This window comes from Odontomachus brunneus, unplaced genomic scaffold (genome assembly GCF_010583005.1).
Source record: "Odontomachus brunneus isolate Ranch 3 - 2012 unplaced genomic scaffold, Obru_v1 Obru_scaffold_126, whole genome shotgun sequence".
In the NCBI taxonomy this organism is placed as follows: domain Eukaryota; kingdom Metazoa; phylum Arthropoda; class Insecta; order Hymenoptera; family Formicidae; genus Odontomachus; species Odontomachus brunneus.
In genome coordinates this window covers 98,873-117,733 of record NW_022639576.1, presented here as the reverse complement: position 1 = coordinate 117,733, position 18,861 = coordinate 98,873, and the positions used below count along the sequence as shown (strand labels likewise).

Below are 18,861 nucleotides of genomic sequence, written 5' to 3'. Positions count from 1 at the left end.
TTCGTCAATTGCCTATAATAATTATATGTATTACGTATTATATAATAATTCGTTCTTAGTTGCAGTCACCGTAAGTCAAAGTCGTTTACAGTTTAATTAAGCTTTGGAGGTTTAACTCAAAGGGTTAAACTAGTCTAACAAAGGACTAATTTTGACAATAAAGTAATACAAAGGATGCAACAATAACCAGCAACGAAAATTCTACACCACTCCTACCGTTCTAACCTTGCGCTTGACTGGAGGCAGTGCGTCCGGCTTGAAGGCCGATGGTGCTGGCATGTTATTCGGCACCACGGTCCTCGGATCTTTCAATCGTTTGATCTCCTTGGGTTTGGTCTCTTCCTCTTTGGCGGGCGTTTCTTCCGGTCGAGCTTCCGGTCGAGCTGGCGTCGTCGGGTCTTGCGTGTCCGTCGACGTGCGCTCGGGGGAATTTAATTTCGTCGTTTGAACTGTCGGTGGTGCGTTAGTTGCCTCGTTGTCGACGTCATTCTTCGCCACTTCGGCCGGTTCATCGTCCAGCTTCGCTTCCAAGAGCTCGCGCAGCGCGGTCGACAGCATCGACTTTTGCTCGCCATTCTTAGACTCTTCCGCAGTGTCCATGTCGATGGTGGACTCGATGATGGCCGCCTCGAAGTCCAACGCCGGCGTTTTCGACGCAACTAGCGGATCGGTCGTTTTCTTACGAATACGTTCGCTCAACGGCGGAATAGAGTGAAAGATCTTGGGGGGGTCGGTCACCGACTCCGTGTCTACATTCGACGAGGTCGATTCGAATACAGAGTCTTCCGAAGATACGACGAAGGCAGTCGACTCTTCCGTTTTCGCAGGTTCCTGACTGATGTCCTCGTTCGCCTCTTTCGCGTTGTCATCTGTGATGGCGACGAACTGCTCTTCCATCTTGGTGTCTAATTCTTTCAAAGGAGGCTCATCCTTATGATTGACGTTGAATAACTTAAAGGTAGGCTCGCAGAATTTCTCGTCATCCATGTCCTTGTCTTCAGAATCCGAATCCTCCTTGGAGCTCTCCATCAAGCCCTCGATCCCATCCATGCTTTTATCCCGTTCCGAGCTCGTTTCGATTTTTTCCTGGTAATCATTACCGTCGTCGCCGGTGATCTTCTTCATTTGCGCCTCGACGTCGAACTCGTCGATGGACGTGCTGTCATCCGACTTCTCGGCCTCTTGGCATTTGCCAATGGCTTCCTCCTCGGACGGCTTCTCGTTCTCGCTCGCGATATTCACGATCTCGGCGATACCGCCGCCGAATTCCAGCTGCATCTCGGCCACACGCTGCTTGAGGATCGCGTCAGGCTCCATGGCACATCGGTACCACGGCGGGGAGCTGAACTCCTCCATTTCGGTGTCGGGTTCATTCTGATCGATTATCTCGACCGTACCTGTAGTGACCTGTATCTGCGTCTCCTCCTCCTTTTTTGCGAAGGGCGATTGTATCTTCTTCGGGTGCGAATTTTCCACTTTAAGGTCGGCCGCTTCGTTCTTCATAGCTTTCAATTCATTCTTCGCTAACACCTTCGTGTCTGAATGTAATGCGGGGGATAAGCTATAATCGGGTTTTACATCATCTTCTTCGCATTTTGGTGAAATTTCTTCTTTTATCTCGGCGTTATCCGTTTTTATTATCGGAGATACATCCCTCATAACGACACCTTCTGTTTTCTCCTCACGCTTTATGAAAAAGTCTGATTGAGGAATGTCGATAGAGAGTTTCTCGCGAGCGACCGTCTCGTCGAGTTCCATGGTCTCTTCCTTTACAGACATCGGTTCAAAGTGTCTCTCGTCAATTTGTTCTATTATAGGCGATTGCGCTTGCTCCGTATATTCATCCTATAAAAAAATGACAAAATACTCAACGAATATTTCCGCAATGTTCTTTATACATGAAGAACGCTTACGATACGAGACAATAGAGTATTTATTTGTAGTTACGCCAAGTTATATTGTTTACACATAAAGTAAGCATATATATTTAACACGTTGACTGCTGTTAATTTTTGTTAATTTGCAATGGCTTAATCAATAATTGAATTATCAGAGTTACAGCTAATCAGTGTAATTAGAGACGTATATATCGATGTATCAGAGAAAGCTTATAGATGTGATTTTTAAAAAAATAGACGAACAAAAAACCCAAGTTCCTCATTGCAAAATCACCGATGCATTCTTTACGTATTAAATACCAATAAACCTAACGACAAAATAATAACCTAACTTACCTCGGCAGGACATAATAATCTGCTGTTGGATGCCGCTTCCGGCAATAACATAGTCGGCGTAGTCGGTGGAGTGTAATTGTCTGACGACAAGCTTTCCCGAGCAATTCTCCTTTTCTTAGGTGGTGCCACTGTTTCGAGGAGCGGCGGCGGGCTTTCAGGTCTGCTGTTCGGTGAGTCGCATTCTTCTGAGATTGCCTGACGTAACCATCTCTTTTTTGCCGAGCCAGTAGACACGGGACAGCCGCCGCCGTTGTTATTGTTGAAAGCGCTGTGGATAACCGCTGCCTGTTGTTTTCGCTGCTGCTGCGGTGGCGAGTCGCATATGCCCGACACTGAGTTGGCGGCTTGCACAAGTGTAGCCAAGCTTTTGGCAGCGTAACTCTGCGACAAAAATTCCGCGGACGGATCCACGGTGGTGGATGGCAGTGGGAAATCCGACTGCCTGATGCATAGCGCGGAATTTATAGAATTTGGTAAGGCCGACGCCGTTGGTAAGGCCGACAATGGGGATACTTGGGGTATTATGCTGGCTTGCGGCGGTGGTAGATCCGGCGATTCCTTCAGCCATTCGTTCATCAACACCTTCTTCGTTTTTGGAAACTTCAAGCCAGGCGCCAACGGGCCAACCGCGGCAGCCACCAACAGACAAGCAGACGACAACGGCGTAGATGGTGTGGAACTTTGGGAGCTACTGCTAGCACCACTGTCGCACGTTGGACTCTTCACCGGTGTAGGTTGCTGCAACGGTGGTGAACTCGGAGGACCTGGAGGTGCATTCGAGTTCGCCAGAGCTAATAGCAAGCCAGCCGCCGTAGGAATGCCCTGATGATGACCGGACGGTGCAGTATTGCTGACGTCGCTCGTGTCCTTTGCCGGTGTGTGTAACTGAGACGAATAAGAGACGTCTCCGCTTGGTGGGCGCGTTTGACTTAACAGAGGTGGCGACTGCATGGAATTGCTCTCGTCACCGGAGGATACGTCAGATTCCGCCGAGTTCAATCGCGTTCTTCGAGTGCTCTGTGACTGAGACGTGCTCGTAGTCCTTGCACGACCTTTCCTCCTCTTCCTCCGTAGAGGTCTCTCGGAGTTGGATTGCTTGCTCTTTGACTGACTCGTTGTGGAGTGATTGTCCTCGTTGTCACTGTGTGTGCCGCTGGATTCTTTTCGTTGCGCGTTTCTCGCTTGCACCTCCTGCTTTCTCTGTTCCGCCTTTTCCAATCTCTCAAATGCCTTCATGATCGCCTCCATCTTCCGCTCTTCCCTTGTCATCTTTTTCTTATCTTTCTTCGTTTCTGGCGGCGCCGACTGGCTGATACTAGGCGATGTTTGAGGTTGCTGCACCGAGGTTGCGGACGGTTCCTCTTTGGGAACTTGGCGAGTTATTGTGCTGGTAATTCCAGTCGTGACGGTCCTCCTAGGTGGTGGAGCAGTCACCGTCGATATCGTCGTTACGGTTGGGGTGGTTTGTGCAACACTTGTGCTGGGAACTGCTGGCGCGGGCTCGGTCTCCTCGCAGATAGTGTTCCTTCTACCTCGTCGCCGCCGTTCTCTACCACTATGTAGCAAAGAAACATACAATGTTAGTTTTTTACTATATTATACTAACCATATTATATATTTTATACATACACATACATACATACATATATATATATATATATATATATATATATATATATATATATATATATATATATATATATATATATATATATATATATATATATATATATATATATATATATATATATATATATATATATAAAATTTTGTTAATTATAAAATTTGACGTTTTATAATTATTACAAGCTTTTTAGCAGAAGCTATTTATCTTTTCAATCTTTGCACTTTGCAAAATAGATAGTTAATATCCATTCCAATTAACTTACTCGGCATTTTCGACGAGAGCACCGTTACTGCCTCTTCTATTTAGTTGGTTAGATGTGGCTATCTGACACTCCCGCGGATTGTTGCATGCGCAAACGACGGGCGATGTGGATGAATTCGGATTGGGGGAGAGCAGCAGGTCGTGCTGCTCGTGTTTGATGGTAATCTCGGCGTTTTTCTCGATCGCAGTAGTCGTCACGATGTACAGATGCAGTGTGCCCTTCTCGATGCAGTGCTTTACCTCGGCGTTAGGTTTACAGCTGCGTCGTACGAACCTGGCGTCGTTACCATAAGTCCGCGTGTCCACGCACACCTCGGTGCCGTCGCGCGGCAGACGATAGAAGAACACGAACGGTCCGGGCCGTTGAGCATGTTGCCTGCCTTGCGGATGCTGCGGTCTATGCTGCGTACTGAGCATATACTTGCCGCGCAATTCGACGACTGGAGTGTTCGGTGGAAGGTACGTAGTCGCCACTAGAAACTGCAATCGCAAGAAGGAACATGATAGTACACGTTTCACGAGATGAAAGAAACCGCGCTCCGCGTCTTACTTACTCTGAGATTGTTACTGTGCACGTTGAGTCTGCATTTACCGGTGGCGACGACGTTGATGTTACTCTGCCTGAGATCGCTATGCGTACCGTTCACCTTGATGCTCGATATCCTGGCCCGTAACTCGGGACTGTAGTGATTTGTGACTGCCTCCTCGTATCTCTCTATCCATTGTCGCAAGGGCGCCATATTCGACGATCCCCAGCCGTCCTGCGTGTCATCTTCCTTGTCCTCGACGCTCATTCTTCTCTTAGCTTTGCGTTTACCGGGCCCGCGCTTCGCTGCAACCTCCTTCTTGCGCACGGCACTCGATTGTCGCGGATGCGAGTCCCTTCTCTGCCGTTTCGCAACGTTGTTGTTGTTATTGTTGTTGTTGTTGTTGTTCAATCTTCGTACCTGTGCGGGTGCGTCGGACTTGGATCGTCTCGGGACGGACTGTTGTTGCGGGACCGAGCGTTTCTTTTGCGTCGCGTTCACCCCTACGTCAGTGTCCGCCGAACTCGTGGACGACGTGTCGGACGATGTGTCCGAGTTAAGTAGCTCCTCGCGCTTACGCATCTGCAAAGCGCGAGCTCGCTGTCTGTCCACTCGCCGTGGCCGACACCTCTCGCAGAGATATTCATCGGGAATGTTCGAACGGTCTATACCCATGCAATCTACATGTTGCCAAACTCTGTAATCACGTTTAATTTTCGAAAAATATTACATTTGCTATACACGACAAATTGTTTTTAAATCATTTTTATTTCATGAATGTACGTGAAATATGATGTGTCCTGTGATAACGTTGCCTTAAAACAGGGCTCGGCACATTTTGCCCATTTCGGCCGATTCTCGGGAGCTACGACTTCTACCTCCCCCTTGCCGCACGACGGGCTTAAAAAGTGACGGTCGTGCCTCTAAGCTTGGAGCCGCGACTGGCCGTGACCGTCACTTGCATGGCCCGCCGCGCGGCAAAGGGGAGATAAAAGGCGTAGTTCCCGAGAATCGGCCGAAATGGGCAAAATGTGCCGAGCCCTGCCTTAAAAAAGAATCTTAAAATATTTGTTATATGTTATAACATAATTAAAAAAATCCAGTAAGAATTAATTTTTCTACACTCGTATACATTTAAAATATTAATATAAACTTACAAACATCGGTCGCAACATATCATGTATCCATCGTCATGCTCGAAGTCACTAAAATTAATATTTTGTACACATGAGTATCAAATTATATATTACATATGATTCAGAAATTATATAGTTATATTAATTATATAGTTGTAAGAATAATCGTCTACTTACCAAATACATCGTGTAACACTGTCCTCATCATCGCCTTCACCTTCAGGAGCAGTTTCCGTCTCTTCTCCTTCCGGTTCAGCTTCACGTGCTTCGCTGCTGATAACACTAGCCGCATCATCTTCCACGTTGGTACTGCTCGCAACTTTAAATATATGCATAATAAGTTTATACATATACATATCAATATACATATTAATATATATATATATATATATATATATATATTAATGCATAAGTTAATATGAACGCACCAGATATCCGGGAATATCTCAGCGCTATGAAAACGTGGCAATTGCTTGAATCATCACTTTCCACTGTATTCTAAAAGCTCTGCGAGCGACTAAGGCCTTTTACATTTCTACCTGAGCTTTATACATACTGGAGTGTGCACTACCGTGGTGGGGGCCGAACCGGTAAAGCCCATATTCTGAGTTTTCTTTTAACGATAAATGAGCCTCTAAAGAAAACCTAGGAGCCACCTGATTGGCTGATATGCTATATTTAAGACTCTTTTATCTATAAAAGAGAGTTCAGAATATGGGCCTAAGAGGGCCACATCCAAGTTGTATCTTGCTCTCTGTCTTACTAACATTCTATAGTCTATTGCTACTATTTTTCTATAGTCTATTGCTACTAATTTTTTACAGTATACAGAGTGAGACTGAAAAAGGTACCAGATCTTTGAAGAGACATAGACGTTAGTCATATGAGAGTACGAATATATTATTATAAATACAAAATAAGGTCGGTGTTTTTATTTTTCTTTATAGTTAAGTTAATAATATACAAAATATGTTATTTTCAATGTAGGCTACATTTTTAGCTCAGGTAATACGTGATAGATAAAGACAGAGATTCCTTTAGGATACTATCTCTCTCGGTTTGCGTTCATTGAGGCAGAGACAAAGGCAGTGCACACTCCAGTACGTATAGAGCTCAATGCTCTTTCTACCTACTGTAATAAAATATAGATCTTTTTCTTTGTGACCAGAGTTATGTTTGGAAATTTCACTCGGATGCACCCGGGTGCACTTCGCGCCCTTCAGGTTACATCAAATGACAACGGTAAAGTCGTTCGGAAACCCTATTGGGTGTATTACGGGTGGAAGATTTTTCACTCTAAAATTTCAGAGCTGCATTCAAAAACTTTATTCGACGGATAGAACATGTGACATTTATTATGTATTTAATTAATCAATCATAATAAAGAAATCTTATCCTCTAATAAAGAAACTCATTTTGTCCAGATTAGACAATTAAATACTATTCTATCCGTCGAATGAAATTTTTGAACGTAGTTCAGGATAGAGTCGGGTAATTTGTTATATTTACGGCGGGATTTTTAAATAGCATTTTCGATTTGGTGCTCGATTCTGTTGCTTCCTAAACTCATAGCAGCCTCGATTACCAACTCTGAGAAATTTTACTTTTTTATATCATTCAAAATAAAACACTATGTATAAATGCTCTAAATATTGAGCTATTTTTTTAGCACAAGTTAACATCTTTTGGGTTCTTGAATTAAGCTCCAAAAGATGAAAGAAATTAGTGTATATCATTTGAAAAAGATTACTTGTAAGTGGCACTTTTTGAAATTAAATTGAAATAAATTCCTAATGTTAAAAAGAAAAGTTTTATTCAGCAAAAAAAAAAAAAAAAAAAAAAAAAAAAAAAAACAGTAGGCCAATTTTCTAACTTTATAACTAGCACGATGTCAGTAGCACGATAAGTTGTTGCGTAATTTTTCTACCGTGTATTATATTTGCGCAATAAAAACAATGATAACGACACTATCGCTAAAAGTTACAGAATCAGTATACTAGACTTACTCTTATTCTGGATGCTTAGCGAATATTAATTTTTAATTCCAAATCCAAATTTTCTTAGCTGAGTGTCACGTATAACGTCGTTTTAGCTTAAAAATCAAAAAGGCATATTTAGCGTTCGCTATATGTACAGAATACAGTGCCAGGCCTTATATTTTTTAATATATGCTCAATAGTTTCCGCGCAATTTGATATGGATACCCGGATAGCCGTGCGTTTTCAAAAGGAGTAACACAAAATAAGAAGAGATTTTGATAGAAAGTTTGATTTAAAGTCGCAAAAATTAACTCAAATAATGACGGCGATAAATCTCCAAGTCGCTACCTGGACAGAAAATGTACGGATGTTGAGAGGTAGTTGTAGAACTTCCAGCACCGTTAATGGGCTGTTGCTTCGGATGAGGAGGTGGTGATGGAGGTGGCGGTGTGCGAGGCGGTGGTGCCCCATAGTTATGATCTTGGAGCACAAATTGGAGACACTACAATTGAACAAGAATTTTTTTTAAGCTGTGCGATATTAAAGCTGCTTCATTAGATTACAGGATGACGATTAAAAAAAAAAAAAAACAATAAAAGTTCACAGATCTAGTAATGAATTGATTTTATTAAGAAATTATAGGTACCTCGTATGGAAGTGGCATTCTTCTCACTGGTGATTTAGGAGCGCTTTGCTCGTCTTCTTTAGACACCCGGAATTCGATATTGTTCCTAAAAAAACCATTCCATTTAGCACAGCGATGCTGATTGCGCTTATATAATATTTACATGAATTTTAACCCTTTGCGATTGTAGTGTGCTTTAACGCAGTAATAGCTTAGACATAGCTTGAACTACACTGCAAAGGCTTAATTAAATAAATTGTTTGAAGCATTAATTTACTCAAAAGTTTGGTTTTCTTTTAAATAATTTTTTGACGACTACCTATGAGGGATGTACACGAATATTGACAAAGGATTATAGACGATTACTTGATTGATAAACAAATTGTTTCCACTGGTTGCAATTAAGACAACTTTGTAAAATCTAACCAAACTTTTTGATTGACGTAATATTTACTCAAGTTTGGTCTAAATGTGCTAACACCATCACAACAACGTGCGAACAAAAAAATAAAAAAACATCAACACCTAGCAATAGTTCGTTGATGGAAAATATTTAGCTTACATGTCTTCGGGATCTTTTCGTGTTTCATTGGCCATTACGGGCAGCAAGCTCTTTAGTTGCCCGCTTTGTTGTCTAATTTGCTGTGACGCAGCAAACGGTGAGGACATTATCAGTTGTTTTTGTTGTATCACCTGTTGTTGTATTTTGATTGGTGAACTCTTATGCGCCATAATGTTCGACGCAACAGTTTGCTGTGGCAGCAACGTTTTAATACTCGCCTTTTGTACGATCGTCGACGTTGCTGAGCCCTTTAACGCGGTCACGTTCGTATTCAAAGAAGTCTTAATACCGCCTCCGCCGCCAACTTTCTGGACGTGATTCCTTTGTATAGGTTTCTGCGGCGGAATCGTTTTGATGCATCCGGGTTGTTTTTGAGCATTCTGCGAAGCGATCACATTTTGTTGCTGCTGCTGTTGCTGTATACTTTTCATGGATTGAACGTTGCTGTTCTTTTGCTGTGGAACTGCGTTTTGGGAGTTTGCAGCTTTCATAGGATTTACTACTTTCTGTGAGACAGTTTTCAAACCCGCTGGTTGTGAACTCTGTAACACCTGACCCTTCGTAGGTACTCCTATTCTCATTAGTGTCTGCTGTTGTTGCTGCATCTTAGAACTCATCACAGCCTGAGTTCTTTGATTGTTCGACATAGTTGTGATTACCTTTTGATGCACGTTAGTAATACTATGACTCTTTTGAATTTGTAGATTAGTTGCGTTCGCAGCAGACTGCTGTTGCTGCGATTTTTGCATCACGACTGGCTGCTGCTGTGCTGTCTGTAACAATTGTTGTTGCAATTGTACTGACGCTTGTGGCTGCTGCTGTTGGTGATGCGACGCTATTTGCTGTTGCTGCTGTTTGCTGACTGCAATCACACTAGAATTCTGCGGTATCTTCGGGATATTCGGTACGCTGTTGCTCTTGCAAACGTTGGCTGCGTTTTGTATCCGGCTGGTAACGTTGGTCATCGTCGACATAGTCTGGGACTTTTGCAACGTCGCTGTAGACTGTGATTTTGCATGAGGCATTTGCGTTTGTTGTTGCTGCAGGTTCGCAGTCTGTGTTCCGAGTGCCTGAACCTTGTGAATTCCTACTACAGTACTACCACACGATTTTGAGACGTTATTTAGCGGCGCAGCAGACTGCTGCTGCTGCCTGGTTACTACAGTAGTTTTCTGAGCTGTCTGCAGCTTCTGCAGACCCTGTTGCTGCGTTGTCTGTTGATTAACCGGATATTGCTGCTGTTGGATTTTATGATTAGAGTGATGGTGGACGCTGCTCAATACCTGCGACGTTACCTTTTGGTTGTTGCAAACGGATTGAGATGGCACTATCTTTTGTGCGTTCGCCGCGTTGATGGTCTGCGCCTTCTGTTGCTGCAGGTTACCACCGGTCCTAAGAGTTTTACCTTCTGACGCGGGATTCTGCTGAACCTTCTGCGCGTTCGCATTAGTTTGATTAACAGCGAACTGGTTGACCATCTGGCTAGTCAACACTTGCGGTTTCTGCTGCACGCCCTGTATCCTGGGTAGGGAGTTTCGTTGCACGGCAGTGGACTGATTGCCTACGACAGTCTTAACCTTGTGCAGATTCACGGTTTGCGACGGTTGACCGATGATACTTGATGTTTTCAAATGTATCCTCTGAATATGCGATATAGGGGCCGTACCGGTGGTGATAGTCTTTACCTGGTGCAACTTGTGTTGCAAGGTTGTTTGCACATTGCTAATTCCCGTCAGCTGCTGCTGCTGTTTACCATGGATGAGTTCGCCGACTGCAGTCTGATTTCTTACCGGCTGAACAGGCTGCGTGCATGCAGTCGCCTGTAAAGGATAGACAACGGGAGACGGTAACGACGTCGAGTTGGGTAATATTTGATTCGCCTGGGGGATGACATCAACTGCCATCGGAACGGTTTGCACTTGATGGCTACTGGTGGACGATGGTAGCTTCTGCGAGATAACCCGCGTCGTCAGTACTTGCGTGGTGTTTGTTCTCTGCATCTCTCTGGCGCCCTTAGCGACGGGGTAGGTCAGCACGGTTTTGACCTGCGTAGGGAAAGACGCAGCTCCCGCTGTCGGTAGCACTTCCTGCTGGTTATTGCCGGCAACATCTATCTTCTGCAACAAATGCGACGATCTGCCGTCGTTGACAACGGCGTCATCGTTGTTGCTACTCCTGCTGCCCAGGCTGGTCACCGCAGCGTTCGCCGCGGTGGTTGTGCAGGTAGCGGTTGTTAACGGACAGGCGATCAACAACGTTGGCGTTGCCGACTGCTGTCTATCGCTGATTCCTTTCTTCACCACGTTCTCCACTACCGCCGCCGGTTGTCCGACAGGATCCAGCTGTAGGACGAAACTCATGGTGGCATGGTGGTCTGCGCTCTGCACATACACCTTCTCTTCCGCTTCCAGTACGGACTTTGTTGTACCAGTTGTAACTTGTAACACCGCTTCATTGTCGATCGTACGCTCCTCGCCGCCGCCGCGCTGCTGCTGTTGTTTCTGCTGTTCACCGGCCGCGGACACCGGGGGAGGTGGGCCAGGCCCTGGGGACAGTTGCTCCCCACCGCCACCTGTTCCACCCCCCGATAGCTTGATTACCGATGGGGTCGACGTTTTGGTAGCCTTGTGAGCACGTTTCCAAGTGGAAACTCGAGCGAGTGAATTGCGACTGGTCCGAGGAAGGGCTAGTCCTCGTCCGGGGCCTCACCAAATGTCTTCGATTACGGCTATTTGAGGATCGTTGACCATAGACTGCAACAGAAATTGAAAATCCTGCTGATCATTATCGAGTCTAATAAAGTGAGTTATCGATCGTGTGGCTGCCGCGAGCCCCCGCGGGCCCTCGCGAGAAAGACGGAAGTGCTCGCGAGAGATCTCCGCGAATTCCGGCCAACTTTCTCGATAAGTACGCCGCGACAGCCGTTGTTCGGTCATCATCATTGACCAACGCACGACGAGTCTCGTACGTCAACGTTCGTGACTGCTTATCTCATAAAGAACCGCCCCGAGTGAGTATTGCAGCGAATATCGAGATTCAAGTTGGCAAATATTGAGATTTTTTAAGAGCTTCCTCTCCTCTTAGTTCCTGATCACTTCATCTTTTTTTTTTTAACCGACGCAAGTGTGTAATTCTGAGTCCTCCAAAAATTGCGTCCTCGACATGTTCATGATAGATAACCTCGTTTTTTCTGAAATCTCAATCTCATATTGACACTTCCTGTAAGACTACATCGTCCAACGATGTTATTAGTGGTGTTTGTAAGCAAAAAAGAAAGATAAATGAGACATACGCGCGCTGTCGTCAAGAGATAACGAACTGCGTGGAGAGTTCAACGCGGAGCGTATTGTTTAGTCACTTAATTATCATGCGATTATCACGACCGGGCTACTCGACGTGTATTCCAACATGCGATCGTTGTGAATCGATCGGCGATCTCTTTCCTTCGTCAATGCGGCACGACTGAACTACTAAATATTAAAGTTTCGCTCGCGTGCGTTAAACGGAGGTTAAACATTATGTTAAACGTTTATCGTGTCATAAAACGAATAAAAGAGTCGTTTAGAAGTCGCTTAAGACACACCGATCGACACATGACATTTGTGCATTTCCGATCATCGCTCTCACCTCCGTCGAGTCTTCAGGTAACTGATTAACTGCGACTACGCTAATGAATTATTCGGAAATTAAGTCAGCACGTACATGACGGAACGCCAGTCTGCTCGTCATGCAATCGTCGTTAAAGGTTAAACGAAGAAAACTGAAATATGAATCGCGCAATGGCGGGGTTAATGTCGGCAGCAATGGCGGCGAGTCGACTATCGATATTCTCGATTCGATAGGATCGAGAGCTCGATCGGAGGTCGGTCATTCGCTCAACATCGCGAAATGCGCTGCGGAGCAAAGTGAGTGACGTACGCGCGCAATTTGCCGCCGATATCGAACGCGCGAGGATACGACACAAGCTGGGAGGAGGAGGAGGAGGAGGAAGGGGAATTAGAAAGTCGCCCGAGTGCGATTTTCAGAATGTCTCGTCGGGCGACAGGCGAGCGCGAGAGAAGAGATTGCATCGGCTGGACCTTAAAAGAGCCGATTTTGCGAGAAAGAGAACGAGAGCCTTTTCTCTTTCTCGTGACCGACTTCAAGCGCATTGTTCAAGCTCGCGCGCGCGCGGAAAGGGAGACAGCCATTCCGCGAAACAATAATCACCTCGGACTCGAAGGCCTATATTAGATTTTTTTAATTAGATTTTGAATCATATAATATAATACTCGCATCATATAATATAATATCACATAATATGTGCGACATTTGTAATCGCGATTCAGCTGAAGAACTCATACCTAACTCCAAGTTCAAATCTGAGTATCTTATCTAAAGTAAGCTTCAAGTAATTAATATGGCTCTTACAGTTCACGTTAGAGCTAAAAGAAAATATAACGCGTTGCGTTTAAGATATGGACAGCTGTGTGGAGGCGTTAAATCCGTGACTACGCGAGTACCTTCGCCGAAGCGGTGCGTGAATAAAAGTTATCGATCTTTGAGAGTACCGTTCATGCTCTCAAGTTCGAGCACTGACCATTTCAAAAGTGTACGCCGTGCACAACATCGACAGATAGGCAGATCACGCGAGATAGGTATCAACAGCTAAATGCATCGATCGCGTTTCTAACTACTGTGATTATTCATGCGAACCGAGTTGCCCAGTTGCACTAACCAAGAGTGGTAAGCTAGCTGACAGTTAATACATGTATCTGTCTTTGTTTATTTTTAAAGAAAAACAAAGACACATACGATTTAACTGTTAGTTAGTCGGGCTACTGGACCTTAGGCCCGTATTAATAGTTAAAATTTGTCTTACATAAGACAACTTTACTTCAACTTTTATTCCGTGTTAGATCCAAGTTTTTCAGTTGAATTACAATATATATGACATTTATACATGTAATCGCGATCCAACTGAAAACTTCTCATTTAACTCTGAATCTAAACTCGAGTATCACGGTTGAGACGAGTTTCAAGTAGTAACTATTAATACGGGCTTTGCAGAATCGTTATTACCGAGACATCTATTCCTCGTAACTGAAGTTACACTTGTCGCCTTGAAAGTGAAATAAGTATATAACCGAGCGTTTTGAAAGGAGAAGAAACAGGGTTCCAGTGCGGCACTAGCGCGGCTAAAAGGAACACGCCTAAAGAAAGATCGCATCTTTTTTGCTAGTTTTTTTTTTTTTTTCAAACAGCGCCCGAGAATGAAGGCATCGACAAGTAAGCGCAACTATTCTCTGTGCGCGCCGGCTGCAATCATCCGAGGTAGCAGCTAGTGCGCGCGAGCGAGAATCATCGATCCCCGTGAACGCGTATCGCTGGTATCGGCTGAGTTCCATGCATCCACTCGACGCATTCGGTGAACATCGCCGCGCGGAATTAACGAGCTCTCGTAGCGACCCGCGGCGAAGTGCAACGCGTTCCTCGTCAGCGGTGGCGGCGGCGGCGACGTTGCGGGCTCGTCGTCTCGTCGTCGCGTTGGCAGCAATGGGGCATTCGCGGGCGACCTACTTCGCGTACCTCGACCCTCGCGCATTGATTCGCGCACCAAAATTGTTCCCCGACAGCAATTATTGTTCGATCATCCTTGCCCCCCGTGACCACGTCATCCGCCAATGTGTGCGTTTCCAAAATAGCGACCAACCATATTTTGGAAGCTGTCGGGAGGGAGGACTGGAAGAGGATTTGTCGAGTTCGTTGATTTCTTTTTCTATCAAGCATCGTTTGCTGTTGATTAAGATCGCCTGGTGATGGGCTCGGTGAAGTCAGAAGCTCCCTCGGAGGTGAAGGAGAATGACATGGGAGAACGCGCGCAGCGCGCAACAAACGCGACAAAAGCGCAACGCGTAAATCGCAGCGAGGCCGCGCGCTACCGAGCGGACGATAGTGCGCGAAGGAGCGAGTATTACGTATTTATCTGCTGGCAACAATGACCTCATCGTGTCGCGAACGTTACCATGAATTATTTACGATCGCGCGGGGAAACTTCTTTGTTCCCCACGAGCTGAACTGAACTGAGCTCCAAGCGACATGGTGAGCGCGCGAGTTCTAGTGTATTATTATGCGCTGAAATGCGACGGTTCCGGAGAAGTAGGTTGGTCGCATTTCCACGAGTTTCAAGTTCCAGTTAGCAAAAAACTAAACAAATGAAGGCCGATGTTCACTCGCACCGCAAAGTATCCATGAAAATCTCGTTTTCCGAATATTGAGGAAGCTCTTCAGCATGCCGTACTTCAAGAATCAAAGAGCGATATATATAATCAGATTATACATTTAGGATCGCCTCAGAAGTTTGTCTTCAAGTACTGTACAGATTATTTTCATTGGTTGCGGAACATTTGAGATGTATTTGAGTGATCTTAAATATACGATCGGATTATGAGCGGTATTCATAAACTGCGTTCGCTTTGGATGCTGATAAGACACTCCATCCTTGTTACTCATTGCATGCTAAAGCAAGATAGAATAATGCTTTCAGCACGAGAGCGACCAAACGAACATCAAGTCTTATATTTAAGATCTCTTTAGAAGGTTATCTTCAAATACGGATCACTTCATTGACTATGAAGATTGGAAGATGAGCATCGGAAAATGAGCTTAAGATGATCTTAAAAGATATAAGACTTGACTGTGAATACTATCCTATAAATATACCAAACATAGTTTCATTTTCTATTTAACATGGTCTTAAGTTTATCATCAGATACATTATAGCCAATTAAATAATCCATGCAGTATCTACAGATGAACTTAAATCGATCTTAAATATAAAATTTAACTATAAATACCGCTCTATGAATATCTCAACCGGATCTTACATTTAAAATCGTCTTTAGTTTATCTTTAGATGCACCGAAGTTAATGAAACGATTTGCACAGCAATGAAAGAAGAGCTTAGATCTTAGGTTAATATTCATAATTGGATCTTATGTTTCAGATCATCTTGAATTCATCATCACATGATCCGTAACTAATGGCTGCATTTAGTGGTTGCGCAACCGTTGAATAAAAATGATTAATGATTGGTGTATACTCTTTTAGAGTTCTACCAATAACGTACATCTTTCAAAAGTAGATTGCTCATTCCTTGTGTTCACTGAACGCAGCCAATAAAACGATCCATACAGCATCGGGAGATAAACTCAACAAGATGAACTTAAATACAAGATCTAATCACGAATACCGCTAAAAAAAAAACTCATGATGTATTCTTCCTTCATGTCTGCTGCAAGAAGACCAGGGGGTCGATTGTACATTAACTTTCTACTGTCTAAATTAATTTCTTATGTTTGAAAAATTTCTCATGTACATAATATGTTTAAAGTACTCAACAAGTACTTGTCAAGTAAGGTGACAATTTACTTTTCTATTCGTTCACTCTTCTAATTTTCACCAAGTCGTGTTAATACATAATTGACACCCTGTGATCGATAAATCATTGACCATCGATATTTTCACGTTACGTGAAGACCCGATCGCGGATAAAATGTCGATACATGCGGGTCGAGTATCCGACATGCTCTCGCTTGCGGTAACGTTATACCGCTCGCGGCGCTATCAATCGAGCGTCGCTGCCTCGTTGTCGGCCGCTGCCGTTTACAGCGGGTCGGTCGCTCGACACTTCCGCTGACCCTTTCAGGCTCTCTCGGTCGACGCATCATACAGGAAAACGGTGTTGCTCGCGCTCTCTCGCCTCCCTGCGGGTCGCGCGCGTGCGCAACTCCGCGCGCGCATTCCGCCGCCGTGTATCCAACCAACCTGATTATAAGCGACCGTACACCGCGCCGATGTAACCCGCCACGGTGCAAACGTCACAGACAGGGCCGCCGACAGTGGATCACCGAGAGCCACTTTCAAGATGTCGGTCCGCTCGAATATGTCGAGATCCGATTGTCCCCAACGAATTTTCTCAGTTCTATCGCAATTTTTTCAGTTTCTCAGTCACGAGCGTAACTTGCAGATGTGACGTGGGAATAAATTTGCTCTTTATTACTCGAGCAGATAATACATCAATATATCTTGGTCGAAACGAAAGCTGTGAAATTTTCTGACAAAATTCTCTGAATATTTCGAACTCTCTTTTATCGACAAAAGTGTCCCTGAGATTTGATTCTCCAATAGTACTTTGAATTTGGATTTAAATTTAGGGTGTTGTTGAAAAATCAAAAGACTTAAAAGTCACATTTACAGGGGCTCTTATCGTTCAAAATAAGACCATATTTCTGATTTCGATTCAAGAATAGAGAACATGGAAGTGCATGAATTCTTCCACATACTTGTGCGTTAAAAAATATCTCAATATTTATTGTCGAATATCGAATACCGTGAGCATGAAAATAGAATCGTAAATTGCGATGTCGCCCGAGATTGTGCAAACTACTGAGTACGCCCCTGTTCGTACACTGACAGCGGCGACGGGGAGAGAGACGGAGGTGCAGCTTGGTAGAAGAGAGAGGTGAAGAGAGAGAGAGAAGTAGCACCTAATGGCGAGTATGCATATACATGTAAATTGCGTGTCAACCTGGGCTATCTAATGATTCCAATATTATCCGCAGTAACCGCGGGCAATGTAAACTAACCCCTCCTTTTGCCCGCCACCCAGGCGTTGTTAAAGATGCAATATTAAAGCATCTGGATTGCGGACGGGAACTACTCGGAAAACAGAATATCTAGTTACACGATATACAGGACCCTACCCCCGAGTTATCTTCGAATTTGCTGGAAAGTGCCCCCTTCTCCGGTACCTCGAGCGGGATCAACTTAATGTCCCAGTCGAGTCTCGGGTAATTTAATCAAGACGCACTTAGTATCTCGATCGGGATCTGACGAGGTGCGCCGTGACTGACTGAGATATCTACAAATTAAGTTTCGCTCGATTCGTCGTCGGAAGAGCGGTCTCTCTCTCTTTCTCTTCTTCCTCCCTCCTCAATGGAGTTTTAACGCGACACGCTCGATTAACCGGTATAAGCCGAAAAGATCTTCACGTAGGGGCAGCGCGGGGGAGATCGTGCGTCGAGGATGTCGAGGTCGCTCGGCTTTCGGACGAAAGTCGGGGAAAACGCGCAGTTTTTTTAGCTGCTCATGGCCGTCGGAAAATATCGATTGCGCGGATACGCGCGGTGGCGGCGGCAAGCAGGCAAGCAAGCAAGCAAGCAGGCAGGCAGATACGCGTCATCTAGATACTCTTGGCTATATAGTGTATTCAGCTACTACCCGTGCCACGCGCTCACCCCCGCGCACCCCCGCGGCACCCGTCGCTCTCTCGCTCGGCGAGCGAGCGAGCGCACCTATGACTAGTTCCACGCCGTTGAATAAACGTTCCGTTTCTCGGTCGCTCTCACTTCTTCTCCGCTGCGTGTCCCCCTCCCTCGCTGTCTCTTCCTCGCCGCTTCCCTATTCCCCTCCCTTCGCTCCATGCCGATGGCGTGCGAGCGAGCACGAGCGCGCGCGCACGAGGGAGTATACAACGACGTGCAGTGAGCCGTACACAAAGGCCCGATTGCCGGACACCCGGTGAAATATGCCAGTCCCCCGCCAATAACCGGTATCTCTCTCGCGTTGCCCTCTCTTCACTTTTGCGCTGTCTTCGCTGCGGGTTCACCAAGCGGTGGGAAGGTGGATAAGAGGGGGCGGCGAGGATGGTCGGGACGGCTAAGTCGCGAAGAAGCAGTAACCAAAGAGGAGAGAGAGAAAGAGAGAGAGAGCAGGAGCAAAGAGTGGAGGCGAAGAAGAGCGAACATTGGTGGAAGCGTAGAGATACGAGAAACAATGTGACGCGGAGCTGGATACTGATGCTACTATGGTGTAATGGAATAGAGAGAGAGAGAGAGAGAGAGAGAGAGAGAGAGAGAGAGAGAGAGAG

The 18,861-nt window shown here is 45.1% G+C and overlaps 1 protein-coding gene across 5 annotated transcripts in view; it reads right to left on the bottom strand.

The window, feature by feature from the left end:
* The window catches only part of LOC116849840, a 42,545-nt gene that overhangs the window by 7,372 nt on the left and 16,312 nt on the right, over positions 1–18,861 (bottom strand). For 3 of the 5 annotated variants that reach the window (XM_032827415.1, XM_032827419.1, XM_032827416.1), the window contains exons 2-10: positions 8,952–11,704; positions 8,411–8,495; positions 8,113–8,266; positions 5,963–6,104; positions 5,807–5,854; positions 4,677–5,346; positions 4,124–4,602; positions 2,235–3,789; positions 217–1,845 (exon numbers count right to left, since the gene is read on the bottom strand). In XM_032827415.1, the coding sequence (XP_032683306.1) occupies positions 217–1,845; positions 2,235–3,789; positions 4,124–4,602; positions 4,677–5,346; positions 5,807–5,854; positions 5,963–6,104; positions 8,113–8,266; positions 8,411–8,495; positions 8,952–11,311 (7,122 nt within the window). In that variant the 5' untranslated portion in view covers positions 11,312–11,704. The remainder of the gene's footprint in view (positions 1–216; positions 1,846–2,234; positions 3,790–4,123; positions 4,603–4,676; positions 5,347–5,806; positions 5,855–5,962; positions 6,105–8,112; positions 8,267–8,410; positions 8,496–8,951; positions 11,705–18,861) is intronic. The other 2 variants (XM_032827418.1, XM_032827417.1) reach the window with 2 other exon arrangements.